At 41.1% G+C, this 22963-nt stretch overlaps 1 protein-coding gene across 1 annotated transcript in view; it reads right to left on the bottom strand.

Moving 5' to 3' along the window:
- LIPC (lipase C, hepatic type) overlaps positions 1-21129 on the bottom strand; it is a 275926-nt gene extending 254797 nt beyond the window's left edge. The window contains exons 1-2 of the mRNA XM_077472827.1: positions 20984-21129; positions 20744-20848 (exon numbers count right to left, since the gene is read on the bottom strand). Of these exons, the coding sequence (XP_077328953.1) occupies positions 20744-20822 (79 nt within the window). The 5' untranslated portion in view covers positions 20823-20848; positions 20984-21129. The remainder of the gene's footprint in view (positions 1-20743; positions 20849-20983) is intronic.
- Between the last annotated feature and the right edge of the window lie 1834 nt (positions 21130-22963).

Below are 22963 nucleotides of genomic sequence, written 5' to 3'. Positions count from 1 at the left end.
CAGCAGTTTAGACATTAATGGATGTGTGTCAAGTTATTTTGAGGGGACAGCAAATTTACACTGTTATACAAGCTGTACACTCACTACTTTACATTGTAGCAAAGTATAATTGCTTTAGTGTTGTCACATGAAAAGATATAATAAAATATTTACAGAAATGTGAGAGGTGTACTCACTTTTGTGAGATACTGTATACTATACACAGGACTCAAAAATTCAAGTCCTGACCTAATAGCCACGCCTCAAATGTTACTCGCCATCAGTTGCCCCACCCAACCCCTACCCTGCCCCGCCTCTAATTCTGCCCCTAAACATGCCCTCATAAAGTATCTCATGAAATGACACTTAAAGTGTTTGTAAAACCTCGTGTATTTTCACCTTAATGCGTCCTATGCATTAAGGTGAAAAAAAACAACAACCTGGCAGTGACCGGCCCCCCAGCCCCCCATTTTACTTACCTGAGCCCTGGAATTTCTCACGGTGGAGACGCGCTCTTCCTCTGCCTGGGGGTTCTCAGGTCTTGATTGGATAGATTGATAGCAGTCATTGGCTCCCGCTGCTGTCATTCAAATCAAATGATGCAGGCAGAAGAGTGATCCTCCTAGGGGGGTTACATGATGCAGGGAAGAGCAGAAAGAGCCGCAGAGGAACCTCAGAAGTCGAGGATCAGGGCCACTCTGTGCAAAACGAACTGCACAGTGGAGGTAAGTATGACATGTTTGTGGTTTTAAAAAAATCCACCAATGCAGCCTACCCGTGTCCACCAATGCAGCCTACCCGTGTCCACCAATGCAGCTACCCGTGTCCACCAATGCAGCCTACCCATGTCCACCATGCAGCCTACCTGTGTCCAGCATGGAGCCTACCTGTGTCCACCATGCAGCCTCACCTATGTCCACCATGCAGCCTCACCTATGTCCACTATGCAGCCTCACCTATGTCCACCATGCAGCCTCACCTGTGTCCACCATGCAGCCTCACCTGTGTCCACCATGCAGCCTGTGCCTATCATGCAGCCTACCTGTGTTCAGCATGCAACCTCCCTTAGTCCACCATGCAGGGTAAGAGAGGATAGGAAGAGGATTGCCGGATGGATGATCAGAGCGCCGAGGAACATCACTGGAACAGCTTTCATTTCAATAGCAGAGTGTTCCCGCCCCTCAGCATCACATACAGCCCCTGGCTGGGGAACTTTGATACATGTCATCCGTGTATCAAATTGGATGGATGATCTGTCTATCAAAGTCCCGGGACCAGGGGGCAGAGCTCCGCAAGCACTGGGAGAAGGACTCCCATACAACCCGCCTGCAGGTGGTGCTTGCCCCCCCCCCCCGCTCCTAGGCAGCCCCTCCTCACAAACTATACATACATAGTTACATAAAGTAGTTAATCTAGTTGAAAAAAAGACACAAGCCCATCCAGCTCAACTGTCAAATATGCAAAAGTGACATAAATGGAAATGTGAAAAAATCCAATGGATGTGGAAGTCTTTAAAAAAGGCCATATGGGTCAACTGCAAAATGATGATGAAGCAAAGATGGAATAAGCTGGCACTGTCCGGCATGGGAAGCATCAATGATGGTACATCTTCAGCCAAAAAGAGAATATATATACTCATACCAGAACAGATGGACTCGAGTGTCATTGACAACGAGTCATAAAAGCAAGGGTGTCGATAAAGGAGACTCCAAGGGATCCAGGACCTCCAAGCATGACTCCAGGGGTGTTGTGGGTAATCACCCAACCGAACCTTCTATGGAAGGAACACCAGGGCTAGACCTGTGGAAAGATTGGCTGGACAACAAGGCAACACTCATCCAGATGGTTATGTAAAGAAAAAATGTTTCCATATGGTGTAGGTCAAACAATTATTTTTTTTTATTTCTAAAACTGCATGCAGCAATAAGAGTAAAAACTGTGATCACAGAGTAAAATGCAGGGCAATGTGGAGAGTGATAAGCCAAGCCCAGGCTTTTTTTTCACATTTCCATTTAAGTCACTTTGGCATATTTGATTTTTGCACTTATATATCGATATATGTGTTCACTTGTTAGCGCTACTATATCTACCATCCACGTTTCATATGCTTGTCACATTATTTAAGTAGCAGCTTTTTTCTTTTCTTTTTACTTAAAGTTAGTGCAGTAATCTCCATAGGCAAAATAAAACATAAAAAGTGTGATCCAATTTGCTCCAGCGGGGGATGGGTGGTTGTCAATCTTTCATGATCCCCAAGAGGCAATTGGATATTCCCTGGATCAACTTTACCTATAAATATTAGTATCCAGTTACATTATGTGCATTTAGGAAAGAATCCAGGCCTTTTTTAAAACAATCTACTAAGCTGTCCAGAACCAGCTCATGAGGGAGTCTATCCCACAATTTCACAGCTCTTACTGTGAAGAAGCCTTTCCATATTTGGAGAGGAAATCTCTTTTCTTCCAGACATGTTTTACAGCTTTTAACCAGTTAAGCCCCAGACCATTTTGCTGGCCAAAGACCAGAGCACTTTTTGCGACTTGGCACTGCATCGCTTTAACTGACAATTGCACGGTCGTGCGACGTGGCTCCCAGACAAAATTTACATCTTTTTTTCCCCAGAGCTTTCTTTTGGTGGTATTTGATCACCTCTGCAGTTTTTATTTTTTGCGCTATAAACAAAAAAACTGTGACAATTTTGAAAAAAAAAAAAAAACACACTTTTTTTTGCTTTTTGCTATAATAAATATCCCCCAAAAATATATATAAAAAAAACGTTTTTTCCTCAGTTTAGGCCAATACATATTCTTCTACATATTTTTGGTAAAAAAAAAAAATAAATCGCAAAAAGCGATATTGATTGGTTTGCGCAAAAGTTATAGTGTATAGCAAAAGTTATAGTGTCTACAAAATAGGGGATAGTTTTATGGCATTTTTATTATTTTTTTTATTAGTAATGGCAGCGATCAGCGATTTTTATCGTGACTGCGACATTATGGCGGACGCGGCGGACAATTTTGGCACGATTTTGGGACCATTCACATTTATACAGCGATCAGTGCGATTACAAAGTAATCAATGAAATTTTAAATATGACCGGCAGTGATGGGGTTAACACTTGGTGGCACTGTAGGGGTTAAGTGTGTCCTGGGGAGTATTTCTAACTGTAGGGGGGATGGTCTAGCTGTGACACATCACTGATCATAGCTCCCGATCACAGGGAGCTATGATCAGTGACACTCACTAGGCAGAATGGGGAGATGCTTGTTTACATTAGCATCTCCCCGTTCTTCCTCTCCGAGAGACGATCACGTGGACATCAAGTCTGTGGGACCCGTGACACGACTCACAGAGCTCCTGGCCGGTGCTCGCACGATGGCTTGGTGGCAAATTCAAAGGGACATACAGGTACACCCATTTGCTCAGCCATGACATTGTGCCGATGTACATCGGCGTGCGCTGGTCGGGAACCAGATAAACAAATTTGCAATACCTCCATCCCATACCTAGGCGTCCACCTGACGGCCTCTGTAGATCAGCTATACAAACACAATAACCCACCCATGTACAAACACACTCACAACAGACCCTGACCAATGGTCTGTGTATAGGATGTCCTGGTTAGAAAGAGTTAATGCAATCAAAATGACCCTTTTATCAAGAATTCTCTACCTCTTCCACTCTCTTCCCATACCAGTTACCAAACTCCATATTACGAACCTTGAGTTGGCAATAATTCACTTTATCTGGGGTAAAACGAGTTACTGTCTTCCTTAAAAAAACTCTTTAGACCCAGACGGAAGGGGGGATTAGGACTGCCTAACCTCTGGTGGTATTACCAGGTAGCACAACTGAGTCAAATGTCAACCATATACTCCAGGAGCCCAAAACCTGATTGGATAGAGATGGAAAAACAAGCAATCCCAAATTTCAAAGTAGGCCCCCTATTCTATTTCCTACATTATCCCACTCGGTAGCTTTATGCGATTCCCTACATAAAGTGAACTCCATAACATCTGGGTGGCAATCCTTGGCCCACATTTTCCACAACCCCAATTCCCTCCAAGGATGGATATCAAGGCCTTTCATTGGTGGCTAGATAAAGCTCTCTATGAAATAGGGCACTACTTTAACTCGAACGGACCCCTTAAATTAAGTTATTGCACTACAAAAGAAATACTAGAAATACCTTCCTCTGAAAAATTCCACTTCCACCACTTTCTACACTCAATTTGTACCCAAAATAGACACCCCCTAACAGTTACCCCATATGAGCAATGGTGCTCCACAGTCACAGATATGGGGGGAAGTTTCCTTGATCTACTCAGCCCTAGCTGAACCGTTGGGGAAAGTGTCATACATGCTGAGCTGGGAAGGTGACCTTGACATAGAGTGGGACCTAGACACTTTGCATTCTCACTACACTAGCTCATTCAAGGGGATCCTAAACATCTTCATTGAAGCTCCCGCTAGTACCTGGTTCCAACACATCTAGCTAAATTCTATCCGCAGTCATTACCCCTCTGCTTCAGACGTTGTGATCACTTCTCCTCCATATTATGTGGCAATGCCCCAGAATCAGAGGCTATTGGAACAAAATCTTTAATTGAATCCGCAAGTCTACTGGAACAGCGTTCAACCAAGACCCGGCAATAGCCCTTCTCAACCAAGAGATCCCCAAAATTCCAAAATACACCCAAACTCTAATTCATTTCTTACTCCTATGGGCTAAACACGGGCTTGGTTTCCACTTAACCAAACAAAAAATCTCCTGGATCATGTATTAAGAAAAGACTTCTAACACCATCCTTGACAAACTTGAGAAATTCAAACATATCTGGGCTCTAGGCCCAACATATTGGAGTCTATTTATATCCTCAGGGCCATTCCTTCTCACCTGTAGTCCACCCTCCGTTAAGCCTTCCAACATCTCCCAGCTCTCCTTGCAGCCTGCACCCTCACCCCTATACTCTCCCTCTTCTTCCTTCCCCCTACCTTTGCTTCAACTTTTCTATCTTTAACTTCTCCTATCTATTCCTGTACCCAATACTCCTATCAGCCTCTGCTGGCAGAAATTGGGTACTGCTGCAGATGAAATCTTTCCTCTCATACATGCATTTGTTTGTATATGGAACAAGTTGAATGTTCCCATTTAACTGTTCAGTTTCTAGATGATTTTACAACACTCGTTAAACATAGCACGGGGCAATTGACCTAGCAGCTCATTAGTGTTATGTTTGATTCTTCTCATGAGAACACGCTGAAGTATTCAGCAACTTGAGGCAAGGCGGTCTGGCCACCCATGGCACAGTCTGATCCCATATGGGGTGCCAGGGTCGATGAGATGGCTGGCTGATAGAAAGCACAGATAGCAGTGTATTATCTGTTGTTGCACTATGTCTGTTGCTCACTGTATACTCTGACACACCTGTGATAAAGTTGACTGTTCTATGCTTGTATCTGTGAAATCTCTTAATAAAAACAATTATAAAAAATAAAAATTAAAAATAAAAGAAAATGAAATTAACCCCAGTGAGTCTTATTGCCTCACATAATCATCAATCCTGAAGTTCTTACCACCTTTCTAATAAATCTGGAAGGTGGGTCTAAGAATGATAAATTCACACACCAAAGAAATAAATTCACAAAACAAACCCTTGGCAAATCTGCAGAGAAAATACCTTCTTTTTCTTTCCCACCAGAGACTTCCCAGTTTTGGATTAACAAGCCTAACGTGTGAACTAGAAGCATGTATAAAGAAGATATTAAATACAGTTCTATAATGGGGATTTTGTAATCCGCTACTTCAAAGGAAATACACATGGAGTAGAACATTACAAAGAGTGTACTGTGCATTTTCTGCTGAACACTTAGTACAGTAGTCTGAGACCAAAGTCAAAGTTCACATTAATATGTAACTGTTTTCATTTATTGCTGATCTTCAATACTGAATACAGTTACTACCTAGCAAAAAAAATATATATATTATAATGTTATTATTCATAATTGCATTTTAATATCTTTGTAGACAGCAGTAAAATAATTAAAAAATAATTACTGATTGAACCACAGGCAATAAAACTAGCTCCAACTTAAACATTTTCACCCTGTCAAAGCTGGATAGAATTATTTTCACTAGAGAAGAGGTTGTCAGGTGCAAGAGTCAAAAAGCGGTTATGATTGCAGTGAATTTTATTATTTTTTGTCAAATGTAACTAGGCTTTAAAGCCAATTTGTTACGGTGAAACAAAGAGCCACCAAAGAATAATAATATAACTGTTAACATAAGGTGTAAATGAATAATGAAATACCTCTTTATTTACTAAGTATACATGTCACTTGTAAGAAAAGGCATAGTAAAGTCTGTATTGCTTCTATAGGTACATTAAAGTTTATTTAAAGCCAAAGCTTTGTTTTTCATTCTGGAGAGAGTAGAGGGTGCTTAAAATTGCTGTTAGCTATTTTTTCTTTTGCTATATGTGTCTCATTAGAGGAATTTCCTTTCACTTCCTGTCCTGTAGATTCAAAAGAAAATCTTTAAAAAGAAGAGAAGAACTCTTTAAAATGTAACAGCTATCACAGGATCAAGCATCACTATTGAACGATTTTTCTTCTCTATTCCTGTTCCTGCCAAAAGGTTTGGTTGTACTCCCACTTTTATTCCCAGAACAATTACAATGAGTGTATCTCCAAATGAGTACCCAGACAGCAATATAAACCTCCAATGCAATACTCCCAACGCACATGTTCCTGCACAAATGCTTATATCTTTGATTAGGTGCTGAAATGACCAACGGTTGGAATTGACTGCAATCATGAAAAGGAAGTGTCATCAGCACACCAGGATCTCCAAAATTGGCTCCAAAACTTTAATCACATAGTATAAAAAAAATAGAATGTAGAATAGAATAGTGATGTTTCAGAGCCATGCAGGACCCAGTCACATGCCTGATGAAGGGGTCCTGCATGGCTCCGAAGCATTGCTTCTATTTATTTTTTATGATACTATGTGATTAAAGTTTTGGACACAATTTTGGAGATCCTGGTATGGTGGTGACACTTCCTTCTCATGATAGCAATGTAAACCTGACCCCTCAATACTGCAAAACCAAAAAAAAAAAAAAAAAAAAAAAAGATATTTTTAAACTAGACTTTAAATTGGTTGTAAACCTCAGGTAGGAAATATGTACAAAGCATATTCTCTATAGTGTATACCTGTCTCAAGAGCATTAAATTTCACTTTTGTCTGTTGCTTCATTCCTATGCTACCAGCATGAGTCAAGAGAAAAATGGACCAGAAGGAGACATTCCAAAATGTATGGAGGAAGGTTCTCTGGTCTGATGAGACTAAAATCGAAGATTTTGGCCATCGAAGAAAATGCTATGTCTGGCGCAAACCCAACACATCACATCACCCAAAGAACACCATCCCCCATTTTTCAGCAATCGGGACTGGGAAACTGGTCAGAGTTGAGGGAAAGATGGATGGTGCTAAATACAAGGATATTCTTGAGCAAAACCTGTACCACTCTGTGTGTGTTTTGCGGCAAGGACAGAGGTTCACTTTCCAGCAGGACAATGACCCCAAACACACTGATAAGTCTGTGGTCAGACTTAAAGATTGCTGTTCACAAGCGCAAACCATCCAACTTGAAGGAGCCGGAGCAATTTTGCAAGAAGGAATAGGCAGAAATCCCAGTGGCAAGATGTGGCAAGCTCATAGAGGCTTATCCAAAGCAACTTGGAGCGACTTGGAGCTGTGATAGCCGCAAAAGGTGGCTCCACAAAGTATTGACTTTGGGGGGCGAATAGTTATGCACATTGACTTTTTCTTTTATTTTGTGCTATTTGTTGTTTGCTGCATAATAATAAAAAAAAAATCTTGAAAGTTGTGGGCATGTTCTGTAAATTAAATGATGCAAATCATCAAACAATCCATGGTAATTTCAGGTTGTGAGGCACTGTAGATTTGATGAGTGTTTATTTGAGGAGTGTGTGCCTAGGACATCTGGTGGTCATGTGCAAGTACAACATGATAGGAATGAGTATTTAAGGCACCAACCCACAGCCGCTCCTTGCTCCAAAGAAGCTTGTGCTCATTGGCGGCGAAACATGTTAGAGTGACATCATCACCATGGTCCGAGAGCAGCTTACACAGACACCCATGCTGATACTATAGCCATTGGATAAGGATCTATACTAGCCGGGAAACAACAAACTAATTATTTGGCTGAACTATCTGCATCAACACAAGACTGACAGACACAGTGAAAGCAAAGGTGTCATCTCACCGACAATGAGTAAAGATCTTACCTCCCATGATTTGGCAATGATGGTTCTCTTATACCTCCTTCTGTCTTTATTGAGTGGACTTACTGACACCTGACATCTGACAGCAACTAATGCTGCATACACATGACCGGATTTTTCGGCAGAAAAGGTCTGACGGTCTTCCACACACACACAGACTTGTCCACACACGAACGGAGCAAAGTCCATTCGTTTTGAACATGATGACGTATAATGGGACTAGAAAAGGAAGTTAAATAGCCAGTAGCCAATAGCTGCCCTTGCGTCGTATTTGGGTCATCGGACCAGCATACAGTCACACAGTTTTCCCCATAGAAATTGATTCGGACAGATTTGAAACATGTTCTATTTCTAGGTCCGTCTGAATTTTTGAAGAAAAAAGTCTGATGAAGCCCACCATACAAGATTTTAATATTCAACAGAATGATTCTGTCTGACCTTTTCTGCCGGAAAGTCCGGTTGTGTGTACGCGGCATTACATGTCGTTTTTTTTTTTAGCAGCGACTACCCATTTGCAATCTTCATTGTGCAATCTGTGCTTTATATTGTTAACCTATTTTGAAGTTCAATCTCTTTCTTCTTCCATATCTTGGTGATGTGAATGGAAGACATGCAGGTTTGAGGTGTACTGCTAGCAGCTCTTTGTATCCACTTTAACAACATTGTCTTTTTAATCTTTTGCACTGGTGGTAGTGTGGTATTTTTATCTTAATGTAATGCCGCGTACACACAATCAAACTTTCTGGCAGACTTGGTCCGGCGGAATGGAATCCGTCAGACAATTCGATTGTGTGTGGGCTCCAGCGGAATTTTTTTCCCCAAAATTCCAACAGACCTAGAAATAAAACATGTTTCAAATCTATCCAATGGACTCATGTCCGACGGACTAAAAATCGGGAAAACCATTCGTCTGTGTGCTAGTCCGAAGGACCAAATACGACACAAGGGCAGCTATTGGCTACTGGCTATTGAACTTCCTTGTTTAGTCCCATTTACGTCATCACGTTCAAAACTAAATGGACTTTCGAACGGACTTAGTCCGGTCGTGTGTGGCCGAAAGTCCGTCGGGAAGACTGTCGGACCTAGTCCGTCAAAAAGTCCGGTCGTGCGTACGCGGCATTACTCATTGCTACATTGTGTATAGTATAATATTTTTCTTCAACCCTGGTGTCTCTATAGAAGGTTGCTGTGAGGATCTGCTATCCTCAACTTTTTTCTCCAAGGGAAAAATTGTGACAGGGGAGGGATCTTTAGCTGAATGACAGCCTCAGCACCATTCCTGTGTGCTCTGTGGAGGAGGTGTGTTTCTTCCTTCCAATCAGCTCTCAGAGCTCTCCTCACCAAGCTCTGCAAAGTGTAACTTCAGCTCTATGTCCCCTTTTTTCTGAACCCTCAGACAAGCTTTATAATTCAGCACTTTAAATAGATGAAAGGAGAGCTGCAGATAAACAGGTACAACTTATGTAGGATGATTTGTTTAATCTCTCTACCTCCAAAGGGGTATTACGATTAATGTTACATTCTGTTTTACAAGCTTCAGTGCCTAGTAATCCTAGCTATGTTCATTTATCCTTCATGTCTAAAAATCTACAAAAGTTATACAAAGACCAGCTGTATAAAATAATCTCTATTTCATAGAAAATGCATTCTGCTTATGATTTAATGACTTTCAATTATTTCAAATCACATCGCTAATGTTCCATTTATTAAAGTTGGGCCTTTGAATGTATCTGTAGATTCTTGGTTTGATAATGTTAATACGGTACTGCTATTGCTTTTAACATTTGTTGAAAAGCCTACATCCGCAGCAAATATCACAATACAGATTTAATTCTTCAAACTGGCTACTCCCAGAAGTATTTTATTCTAACAAAGGTTCTTTCATTGTTTGTTACAAATAAGTTTCTTAGGAATCGATCTGTGGAAGTCTCTTATGAAATAGAGTTTTGTTTCTAGCATGTTATAACTTGATGAAAAAGTACTGTATTGCAAAAAGTTATCAGGAAATAAAAAAAAAACAAAAATAACATTGCAGGTACACAATAAGGCTACTACAGAAGAATTGATGGCACAAAGCAGAGGCTGTAGTAGCATCTTGTTTACCTTTGATTTAACACCCAATCAAAACTTTGCCTCCTTTAAAACTCTTTTGTAACATCTTGTCACAAAACTGGACATTTTATACTGAGTGAACAGTGGCTAGCATTAGTGAAATCATGAGTCAAGACCATCAGAATGTCCAGATAAAGGCAATAGATGCATATGAAAATCTTAACTTGTAAAAACTGTATTTGCACCTGCTCCCTCCCACCTACCAAACCTTGTTGATCACTTAGGCCACTTTCACATGGGGCAGAATCCATCCAAGTGGATCTACCTGCCCAGCAGGGGTTCTCTCCGTGAATCCTCATTGAGCAGGTGGATGACAGGTCCGTGTCTTCTCCGCTATGCAGAGCAGACACAGCCCGCTGCTTTCTATGGGGCGGTCGTATGGAAACGGACTGCGTGTCCATTTCAATCCAATTCTCATCTGATCTGCTGGACGGATGGCAAACATATCCCCATCTGCTGGCTGGTGACAGTGGACACATGTCTACTGACATCCGCCACCCCATAGAGAACAATGGCTGGTCCGATTGGGTCCACTTGAAAAATGGACAGGCGGACCTGATCGGTCTGCTGGTGTGAAATAGTATTTTAATAATTGAGGAGATTTAGGCTACCTCACCAGTTCTCTCACCAGTTTCAAAACAAATCTGTCTTTTTTTTTATCAGTAGATGCCTATGCATCAATAGAGACTGCCTAAGCCCCTGTACACACGGTCAGAGATTTCCACAACCAAATCCGTCGGATTTTCTCCGTCGGATTTTGTCCGTCAGATCTTGTCCAAAACTGTTGCATACACACGGTCGGACTAAGTTGTCGAAAAATCTGATCTTTCAGAACGTGATGACGTAATTTCGTTACGATGGGACTACATTCAGGCTAGTAGCCAATAGCTTTGATTTAGGAATTTGATCTGAGCATGCGTGGCACTTGGTCCGATCAAAATTCGCTACACATGATCGGAGTATGTCTGACCGGCCCAGTTGGTCCGGAAATATTTCCAACATGTTGGAAAATTGGGTCCGACGGATATTCTGATGGAATCAGTCCGATGCATACCACACACAGTCGGATTATCCGACGACACGGTCCGATAGGACACATTCTGACGGATTCTCCGACCATGTGTACAAGGGCTAAGACTCCACCAAACAAAAACCACATACACAGACATTTGTTTGAAAAATTCTGCAATTTCCTTCCTGCTCCTTCAAATTTTCTTGCCACTGCTGCTGCAATTGATTTGACCCCACTAATGATTAGAAAATTAAGCAAACATTCTTAAAATGAAAAAAAAAAAATCTAACTTAAATCTAGTGTATACCAAGCTTTAATGAATGCTTTCAATTCACAGGAAGCACAGCAGAATAGACTTTTGACAAAGCAACCACTGCCCCACAAATGTCAGATATTCAAAGACATACAGCAGACATTCATGGAACTAATCTAAACAGCTTGTAAAATTGATACCTTAATGTGATATGATAAGTAAAGATGGGGTAATTACAAAAATGAATGAGCTGTTCAGCAAATAACTGATCAAGTCCCTTAATGCTGATATGTTTTAATGACTCATAGTATGTTATTCCCCTGCCAGTGATCCTATCTGATAGCAGGAAAAGATATCTTATTGCTGTATTTAACATATATCTAAGTAAAGTAGCAGATATACAGTAAATGTGTCTTTGTTTCAGGCTTCTTTCGGATCAAATGAGGATTATGAAATTTGAAGTTTGTGGAAGCATTATGTGCGAAATAATTGAAAAGGCACCACATGGTGTGCTGCAGTATTGTGTATTTTATAAAATGTTTTTGCTAATCCGATGATTCTAGAAATGGTGATGTAATTTGTATTGCACTATAAAGTGAATGTTTTTACAGAAAAACAGTCTATTTTTGTGGCCACACAAAATATTGACACTTTGGGTTTCACTTAGGGGTTTACTCACTTTTGTTGCCAGCGGTTTAGACATTAATGGCTGTGTGTAGTGAGCTGTACAGTCACTACTTTACATTGTAGCAAAGTTTAATTTCTTCAGTGTTGTCACATGATACTGTATATATATATATATATTGTTGGGGATCAGAGGGGTGAACAGCCGGCTCAGAGACGGTCCAGTAAAAATAAATATGGCTTTATTCAGCAAACTGCCAAAAACAATCACAGAAGACACGACAGGCTGTCTTGTCACACAGTTGTGCACACAGGTAAAGCTCATAGTTCCGCACCATACAGGCTTACAGGAAATGTTCATGGCTCTAATCAGAGCTACAGTCTTTTATGTGGTTAAGCTCACCCAGCAACTACACAATCCAGCAATGGAACTTTTCACACAGCGTGCTGCTGAGTCTCTCTCTCCTACTCAAACACTCTGACCCTTTCAGCCCAGTTGACAATAAGCAGGTCTGAAGGGGAAGTACCTGCCCTCTTCGATTAACTCCTTCTTATCCTTGCCCCAGGATGACCCTCTACATATCCCCCCTCCCCCTGTTCCATACCAGGAGTCTGGACACCACAAATCAAGTGGCAATAGACCCGGGAAAGGGCATCCACGTTCTGATGTACTTTCCTGGTAGCACTACAAACTTGAAGTCCTGTAGAGCAAGGAACCACCAGGCGATTCTGGAGTTTTTGTCTTTATTTTGGGCCATCCACATAAGGCGCATGATCTGGAACTAACTTGAAGGATCGGCCCAACAAACAGTAACAGTGTCTCCAAAGTCGGGAGCTACCAACACTGGCTCCTGGCACAAAGCTTGCTTCAACCTGCAGAATGCTGCTTCTGCACTCCACTGAACAACAGTTGCGTTCTTTCCCTTGGTGAGATCAATCAGAGGCGCTGCTAGACGGGCAAAGTAGGGGAGAAACCTACTATAATAGCCCACAATGCCAAGGAAAGAATGCACCTGCTTCTTTGTCAGTGGATGGGCCATTTCTGGATAACCTCCACCTTGTTTAGTTGGGGTTTAATCATGCCCCTGCCTACAACATACCCCAGGTAGTGGGCCTCCTCCAACCTAACCTTGCTATTTTCCGGGTTCACTGTGAACCCTGCCCTTTGGAGTGCATCCAAGGCCAACTGGACCTTCGGTAAGTGACTCTCCCAGTCCTGACTAAAGATGACAATGTCATCAAGATAGGCACCTGAGAATTCCTTATGAGGTCCCAGGATGTAGTCCATAGCCCTCTGGAAAGTGGCAGGGGCCCATGTAGCCCAAACGCATTTGGGCATATTGCCATAAACCCTCTGGTGTGGCAAATGCAGTTTTTTCTTTAGCCTCTGGGGAAAGTGGGATCTGCCAGTATCCCTTGGTCAAGTCAAGAGTGGTGATGTCTCAGCCCGGTCCTAATCTCTCGATTAACTCATCCACCCAGGGCATGGGATACGCGCCAGGTTCCATTCGACTTGGGTACAAGGACTATAGGGCTGGAACAGCTATTTGAAGACTCCTCAATTATCCCAAGGTCCAACATACTCTTAAACTCGGCCAAGACAATATTCTGGCGAGCTTTGGGTATGCGGTAGGGTTTGAGGTTTACTCAAATGTCAGGGTCTGTGATGACATTATGTTCAATTACCGAAGTTAAGCCCGGCAGTTTTGAAAGATTTCTCGATTCCTCTGCAAAAACTCTCAGGACTCCTGTTTTTGAGAAGGGGATAGAGCCTCTGCAATCCCTACCTTCTTAATCTGAGCATCAGGATCTTCCGGGACCTTGAGACTGTCAAAACCTGTCTATCGTTCCATGGTCTGATCAAGTTGACGTGGTAAATCAGGTAGGATTTACGTTTAATCGGCTGATGGACTTTATAGTTGACCTTGCCCACCCTCTCAACTATCTCAAAGGGTCTTTGCCACTTGACGAGAAACTTACTCTACACGGTAGGCACTAACACCAGCACCCAATCCCCAGGTTCAAACTCTCTAACCTAGGCAGATCGGTTGTATACGCGACTCTAGGTGTTTTGCGCAGCCTGCAAATGTTCCTGTACTACGTGCATAACATTTGTTATTCGGTCCTGCATTTGAGAGACATGTTCTACCACACTCGTATATGGGGAAGCTTCTTGTTCTCATGTCTCTTTCATTATGTTCAGTAGTCCACGGGGGTGTCTCCAATAAACCAACTCTAAGGGGGAGAATGCCGTGGAGGCCTGGGGTAGCTCTCTTATGGAAAACAACAAGGGAGGCAACAAGCAATCCCAATCCCAACCATACTCCTCTACTGCTTTCTTTAGCATTCCCTTTAAGGTTTTGTTGTCCGCTCCACTAAGCCATCAGTTTGTGGATGATACACTGAAGTCCACAAGTGCTTAATCTTAAACAGTCTGCAGAGTTCCTTCATCACTTTTGACATGAACGGGGTACCTTGATCTGTCAAAATCTCGGATGGGAGCCCTGTTCTCATGAACATCTGAAACAACTCCCATGCGATCACCTTGGAATAGCAATTTCTTAAAGGGGCCGATTCCGGATACCTGGTAGTATAGTAGTATAGTCGAGGACAACTAAAATGTATTGGTATCCCCTAGCTAACTTAGGTAAGGGGCCAAGTCCATGGCGATCAAAGGGAACCTCGATAATTGGAAGCGGTGTTGGAGCGGTTGTTTGACAGGACAGGACTCACAGTAGTCCTTAATTTCCCGATATACACTGGGCCAAAAAAAATGCTGTAAAACCCATTCCTGAGTTTTAACAGATCCAAGTTGACCCACAAGTACATGACTATGAGCCAAATGTAACACCCTAGACCTAAAAAGGTTTGAGTACCACCAGTTGTTCCAACACTTCTTTATTGACTTTAGTTACTCAGTACAGCAAGTCATGATTCACAGCAAAATGTGGGAACTGCACATCTGCCACAGGGTGCAATGGTTCACCATTTAAGACTGTGGCCTGTTCCCTGGCGGGGATCAAAGTGGGGTCCTTTCAGGCAGGATTCATGCCAGAGAGAATGACAGATATTAATCTACGTAGATTACATACAAACATACATACCCACCATGTATATGAGGGATCTAGAATGGTGGCCTCTCTGGATATAGAGAAGGCCTTTGATACGGTCGAGTGGCCTTTTCTTTGGGAAATACTTAGAAGGGCGGGATTTCCATTAATAATTATTAAATGGATACAAACAATATATAAAAAACCCATGTCATCGGTAAAATTGGGAGGAAGGCTGAGGCTCTTAGGACCTCGCCGAATATTCAGGGACTTCGGCTTGGGGGGCTGGAGGAGAGGGTAGCCCTGTATGCTGATGATATGTTGCTGTTTTTGAGAGATGCAGCTCCTTCATTGAAAGGAGTTCTAGAACTACTGAATACTTTTTCAGTGTTTACAGGGCTTAAAGTGAATTGGGATCTTTGTTATTCTCTATTGACAAAGGGGCACAAGACACAGCTCCCCCAGATCTACCGTTAAAATGGGTATCAGAATTTAAGTATCTAGGTATAATAATATCTCCACAGGTCAAAGACTTTAAAATGCTGAATTTAGTTCCAGTAATACAGGAGTGTAACAAAAAGTTAAAGATCTGGGAGGCATTGCCCCTGTCGCTGCTGGGACGTATACATTTAATAAAGATAAAGCTTCTTCCTAAATTTCTGTATTTATTTAGAAATTCTCCAAAGTGGTTGCTTTAGAAGTTTTTTACACAGCTACACAGTATGTTTTCTACATTTATATGGAAAGACAAACCAGCTAGAATTAAACTAAGCGTACTTATGCGTCCGGCGGTACAGGGGGGGGGGGATTGGCTTTCCCAGACCTTTAGGGGGACGACACTCCCAGAGTCAAGGAGCGCTACCACCTCCTGTCCATTGACCCGCACCGCACACTCATGCAAGTTCAGGCTGGTTGCAGCACATAATGCATGACCATACATGGAGCGACGGCACCCCATGTCCCACTCCATTGGTTCATCCCAACTTGGGCACTGGGCCGCCAGATAACCCAGTTGATGGCAGGACCAACAGCGAATCTCACGGGGTTCTCCGTCATTGTCTGTAAGTTAAGGTCCTGGGGTGCTCCTAGCAGTTGTATTATACCCCTGAGCAGCCACCATGCGATCACCGGGAGCCGCCCTGGTGCTGGAATGCACTTATTTGAAATGGACCAGCTCTCTTGTGATAGAAGGACACTCCTGGAACTTTTCCGCACAACTGTAGTGCTCAACAGCAGCAGCCATCTCATTCAGGGACTGTGGCTCAGACTGAGTCACCCATCGGTGGAGCTCCCTGGGTAGTCCATGCAGGAAACCGTCCAGTGTGACTCTCCACAATCTGTGTGGGTGTCTTTTCCTCAGGTTTCAGCCAATCTTGGAACAAGTACATCAGGTGGTAGAGCTGCGCATAGGCAGGCTTAGCCTTGTCAAATCGCCAGCCATGGACTCGGTTCGCCCTTAAAGCAACAGTCACTCCCAGCCTTGCTAGGATTACTGCTTTCAGGAGTTTATAATCCTGTGCTGATTCAGGGGCCTAGTCACAGTACACTTGTTGGGGGTATGCAATTAGGAAAGGAGCCAGTACATCTGCCCAATCTTTATCAGGCAGACCTCCCTTGCTGCTACCCACTCAAACATCGCTAGGTATGCTTCCACATTGTCTGAGGCTGTCTTCTTTTGCAGGGTCCGTCACCCATATATATATTATATTCATAGGTAGAATAGCAAAAGTAAACATAGGTATAATAGCAACATGGGTTATAGTGACAGGTCAGACTATTTCTCTAAAGAGAAGTGAACTGACAATAAGTAGAAAATGGCAATCCTGACCATACATGATCAATATATACAATACATGGGTGACAATTAGTCAGATGTTATAATACATGGGCAACAAATAAACAGACATGATAATATCTAGCAACAGATAGGCATCAGTGAAAATATGTGGGCAACAAATGAGCAATTATGACAATATGTTAGCAAAAAACTGTCAGTTGTGATGGTAAATGGGTAATGACAATAACAGTGACAACAGCGACAATACCTTGAACAGAGTGAGTTGGGCAAAGTCGTATAGGTATTGGGAATAACACTGATCACTGAGAAAAATGTCCTTTTCCATTGGTGTTTAAAGGTGGTTGGCATTCCTCCTCCCTCTCACCATCAATGTAAATGCACATAAAGTGCCCATTAGCATCAATGCTATTACTCACCTATGAACTTCAGGTGAGTACTCCTCAACTGCTATCCTAGCTGCTCTGGCTCTGCTGAATGAAATCTGTGCTGGAACTCTGCAGGAACTATTGGGCAGGATATCAGATATTACAGTGGAATGAGCAGGCAGCTCTAAAACCCTGGAACACCGCTTTTCACATCGCTGAGACAATTGTCCTAATCACATTATCCAGTCTGAGCTGTGCTGCTGGGAACTTCTATGATTACAATGCCTATTGGCCCACTGTGCCTGCTAGGGATACCAGTGTAAAGTTACCAGACCTTCATTTGTAGCCTGCCCCACAAACCACAATTTATTTGTTAAACAGAAAAAATATTACTACAAGGGATTTCTTGTCGAATCGTGTATGCGTCCAAATTGGAATAGCAGTAGGTGGGGCTTAAAAGGGAATGTCTGAATTAAACCTGAACCAATGCTGCTATGGGTTAAGAGAGTGTAAAGCAGAGAGTTTAAGGGTCAAGATTAAGTAACATATAAAGTTCAGGGGCAGGATTAAGTAATGCATGAAATTCAGGGGTCGTGATTAGGTAATGCACAGATTTTAGGGGTCAGAATTAAGTAATGCACAGAGTTCAAGGGTCAGGTTTAAGTAACACACAGAGTTCAGGGGTCATGATTGGGTAACATACAGAGGTCAGGGATCATGATCAATTAAAAGAAAATTCAGGGGTTAGAATTACGCAATGCATGAAATTCAGGGGCCGTGATTAGGTAATGCACAATGCACAGAGTTCAGGGGCCAGGATTAGGTAACACACAGAGTTCATGGGTCAGGATTAGGTAACGCACAGAGTTCCGGGGTTAGGATTAGGTAACATACAGAGGTCAGAAATCATGAACAGGTAAAAGAAAATTGAGGGGTTAGGATTAAGTGAAGCAGAGTTCAGGGGTCAGGAATAAGTAATGCACAGATAAACAAACACCAGAACTGTGTGTGCAACCTAATAGCTCCAAACCTAAAGTGTTTGTTACCTTGAAAAAAATAGAAAAAAGGATTTAAAGCATATTATACAGCACAGTGCTTATACTGTGTAATTTGGCCCCCTGTATCACCTGCCTGATTCTGCCTGGTACTGCCTTCCCCCTGGTAAACTGACCACGGTTTATCATGGCTTCCGAACCCTGACACCGTGGTCAGTTTACGTGCCTCTGTCATTTGCAGGTCTCCTCTGTTCTCTCCCCCCTCCCTCCCTGCCTCTCAGCTCATGAGTGACAGTGACCGCCCCCCCCCCCCCCCCCCCCCTGCTGCTGAAATTACTTTTAATGGGTCATGCCAATGTCAAACCTCTGTGTTTCCTAATCCTGTGTGTCATTGTATTTTTATAAAAAAAATGTTTAAATTACTGCAGAAAAAACTATTCATTTAAGTGGGTTCACATACTTTCTCTTGCCACTGTATTTAAATACTTTTTTTTACAGTATGGCAGTTTTAATAACTGCTTCCCGCCCGTGTCATTGTAAATAGACAAGCGACAGGAACCTGATTCTTCTGGGAGGACGTTGTATGGTGCAAGTCCACCAGACACATCAGATGACTGATCATTGTACTGGCCCACTGAAAGTACCACATGACTGCTGTGACCAATGACAGCAAATCACATGATAGTTGTAAACAATGAATGGCTTCCTTTCATGCCATTCATTGTATACAATTGTGCTGCTAGCTATAATTAGTCACAGTGATCACATGGTACAGACAGGGCCAGTGACAACCCATTTGTACCATGTGATTAGCTGTGGCCAATAAAAACTAATCATAACAATAGACAGTGTCTACACATTGTCATTCAGGAAAAATATTTACTTATATCAGTTAAAATCACTGCTATAAGCAAGTATAGTACGTAAAAAAACAAAAAATCTGGATTAACTCCAGTGGTACAGTGCTACTATGGTAACACTGTATTGCTCTGGTCACAGTATGTAAAAAAAGTACAAAAAATGTAAAACAATAAAAGAAAAAAGTAAAATATTAAAAAAATAAAATTATTATTATTTTTTTAACATATTGTCACCAGTCATTGTCCCTGGTCTTTGCCACTCCACTTATATGATGATGCCACACTGTACTGGTGACAGTATGTACAAGATAAAACAAAATGTAAAAGAATTATTTTTTTTCTTCATTTTTTAAACAACTGTGACAAAAACTTCAAAAAAAATGTACCATGCCTCTTACTAAATAAATACATTACTACTTTCCAAAAAGGTAATTTGGGGGTATTTGTACTGTTCTGGTATTTTTGGGTCTCAAGAAATGAGCTTTCAGTACATCAGGATTTATTAATTTTCAGATATATATCCCATAGTTTGTGGACTCTATAACTTTCCTACAGACTAAATAATAAATGCTAATGTGGGTTATTTTCACCTAAGAAATGTAGCAGAATACAGTTTAGCCTAAACTTATGAATAAAGATTATTTATTTGCAAAATTTTGTAAGAGAAACACAAGAAAAACATTTCCAAATGTTTGGCCTTTTTTCATTTATTTAGCAAAAAAAAAAAAAAAAAAAACTCATTGGTGATTAAATACCACCAAAGGAAAGCTCTATTTGTGTGAAAAAAATTATAAAAATTTCATAAGGATACAGTGTCATTCAAAGTGCGACAGCGCTGAAAGCGGAAAATTGGCTTGGGCAGGAAGGGGGTAAAAGTGCTCAGTATTGAAGTGGTTAAAAAAGGCATGCATTTGCCAAACTTAGTTACAAAGTGCAATTTCACCGAATATGGAAAATATGTTTACTTTGGGTCTATACAATAACATTCCAAAAATCTGAGAGTTTAAAATGATTTACTTCTTTAAAAAGTGCTAGCCTCCATTACACATTAATTATAATGAATGAGAACTCTACATTATCAAAATTCACTGTATACACAAAATGTCTCTGTTCTAACAGCTAGTTCTCATACAGTTACAGAATTGCTAATTAGCTACAATAATAACGGTAGATCATCATAATAAACCCATAGTTACAGAATAAGGCACCATTCTGGTCTTCTTCACATGGGCTTTCAAATGTAAGGTGTACATTAAACAGCTCATTACCAAATTATTGAAAAAACTCACCAGTCTAAATACTCGTAAAATACATATTTTCAGGCAGCAACAGAATGATTGTAAAACAGTTGTATGAAGAATAATAATGAAATGATTGGTACTCACATTTACATTGCTTTTTTGCCATTGTTTGTTCCATGATTAGAAAAGCCAGCAAGAAGTAGAAGAGTTGCATTTTTCCCATAGTGTAACTGATCTGATTGCTGATTCCTAAAGTTCACAGATGTTAATTATTAAACTCTAATAAAGGAGCTTAAAAATTCAATTTAGAAAATGTGTAAATTTTTCCCTGTGACAAAATACTGTATATTGGCTATTATTTGCTTAATCTAAAGAACTGGGTACCTGTTGATGGAAGAAGATGGCTGGTCGTCGGAAAAGTAAAATGTATTACAGTTTAAAAAAGCTTGTCATGGGTCACATGACGACAGTTGTTTGACAAATGGTTAATTCTGGTCACATTGCGAAATGACCAAACCTAGACTCAAATAAGAGAAAGTTCAAATTTGTTTCACCTAATTCTTTCTCCCTACCCTGTTCTGGTTCAAAGCCAACATATCAATCAGATAGGAAAGAACAAGTACAGTGACTACTAATACCACATCACTCCTTGCTCTTTCTGTCTTTCTCCCTCTCGCTCTCTCTCTCTATATACATATAAATATATATCTATATATACATATAAATATATATCTATATATATATATATATATATATATATATATATATATTATTATTCACGATTTATATAGCGGCAACAGTTTACGCAGCGCTTTACAATGTATAGGAGGGACAACACAATTACAGTATAATCCAAAAGGTACACGAGGCAGGAGGGCCCTGCTCGTAGAGCTTACATTCTAAAGGGAGGGGGTGGTGGTACAAAAGGTAATAGCTGCAGAGAATAATTTGATGGGGGTGATTGATCTATATATATTGATCTATATATATATATATATGTGTGTGTGTGTATATCTATATCTATATATATATATATATATATATATATATATATATATATATATATATATATATATATATATATATCTATATAGATATAGATATAGATATATATATATATATATATATATATACATATATAAAAACAAACAAAGTCCAGACTCCAGTCTGCAGCACCTCGTATATTTGTCAAAAGAGTTAAAAACTCAAAATAACAACATTTTTTTATCCATTAGGATCGTTCATCAGATATGACAAGCATGAAAGCCAAATTCAATTATATTAATCTTATAAAAAAAATCTCTCATAGACTAGAAAATAGCAACACCTGAATCATTGCAACTTAAAGTGGTAGCAATGGTAGTTCTTTAAAAAACATAGAGGTCTCTTCTGTCATAAATGTCCCCCTGCCTCTCAGGCGGTAATGTGATCTGTGCTGCACATGTGCAGCTCAGCCCCCCTTTACAGCTTACTATATGTGTCGCGGCTATGGGACTCACGCACGCATCCGGGGGAGTGACTTCCCGTTGGCCCAGCCAATCAAGTGGCTATAAATACAAAACCCAGAAGAAGGATTGGGTGAAGATGGAAGCACTGGGGAGAGCACTGACAGCGCAATATAGAGCAATAAATAAAAAAACGCAATGTTGATCAAAAACTACCAAAGAAAGCTATAATTGTGGGTAAAAAATATGCCTAACTTTTATTAGGGTACAGAGCTGCCCGACTGCGCAATTGTCAGTTAAAGTAATGCTGTACGATATCGCTAAAAATGGCCTGGCTGTGAAAGGGGCTAAATCTTCCAGAGGTCAAGTGGTAAGATAAGCATCCCAAGTTAGGCCTCATGCACACCGGGCATTAAAAACGTTGCCTTTAAGAGTGCTGTACTTTTTTGTGCCTGTAAACGCCCCTTTGTGTTAGTCTGTGTCCATGCACACATAGAGGTTTACAGGCATTTAGAGGCAGGAGTGTTTAGAGGCAGAAACAAAAAAAACATCAGTTGCGCACTTAGGAGAGGCGCAGAAAAAACACCTGGTGCACCTAAACATTAGGTGCATTTAGCGCTTGAGCATTCATTCATTTTAATGGCCAGAATAAATCAATATTCTGGCCAGTGGAGTGAATAAATGCCCAAATGCCTGACATGCCTAAACACACACATGTTTTTTCAAAATGCGGCTTTAAGCATGTTTTTTTACACAGCTTTTCTATTGCCAGGAGAAAGGCGTTTAGAAAAGCTGGGCAAACACCCAGTGTGCATGAGGCTTAGGCTAGGTTCTCACCCATGTGTGTGGCTGCGGGTGCAGGACTCCCATCTCTCCTAGCACCCGCATCCACCCACAGAAAAATTGAGCTACTCTTAGG

This window comes from Lithobates pipiens, unplaced genomic scaffold, assembly GCF_037356315.1.
Source record: "Lithobates pipiens isolate NorthernLeopardFrog02 unplaced genomic scaffold, aLitPip1_a1.2 Scaffold_8, whole genome shotgun sequence".
Lineage (NCBI taxonomy): Eukaryota > Metazoa > Chordata > Amphibia > Anura > Ranidae > Lithobates > Lithobates pipiens.
This window is presented reverse-complemented; position numbering and strand designations above follow the sequence as displayed.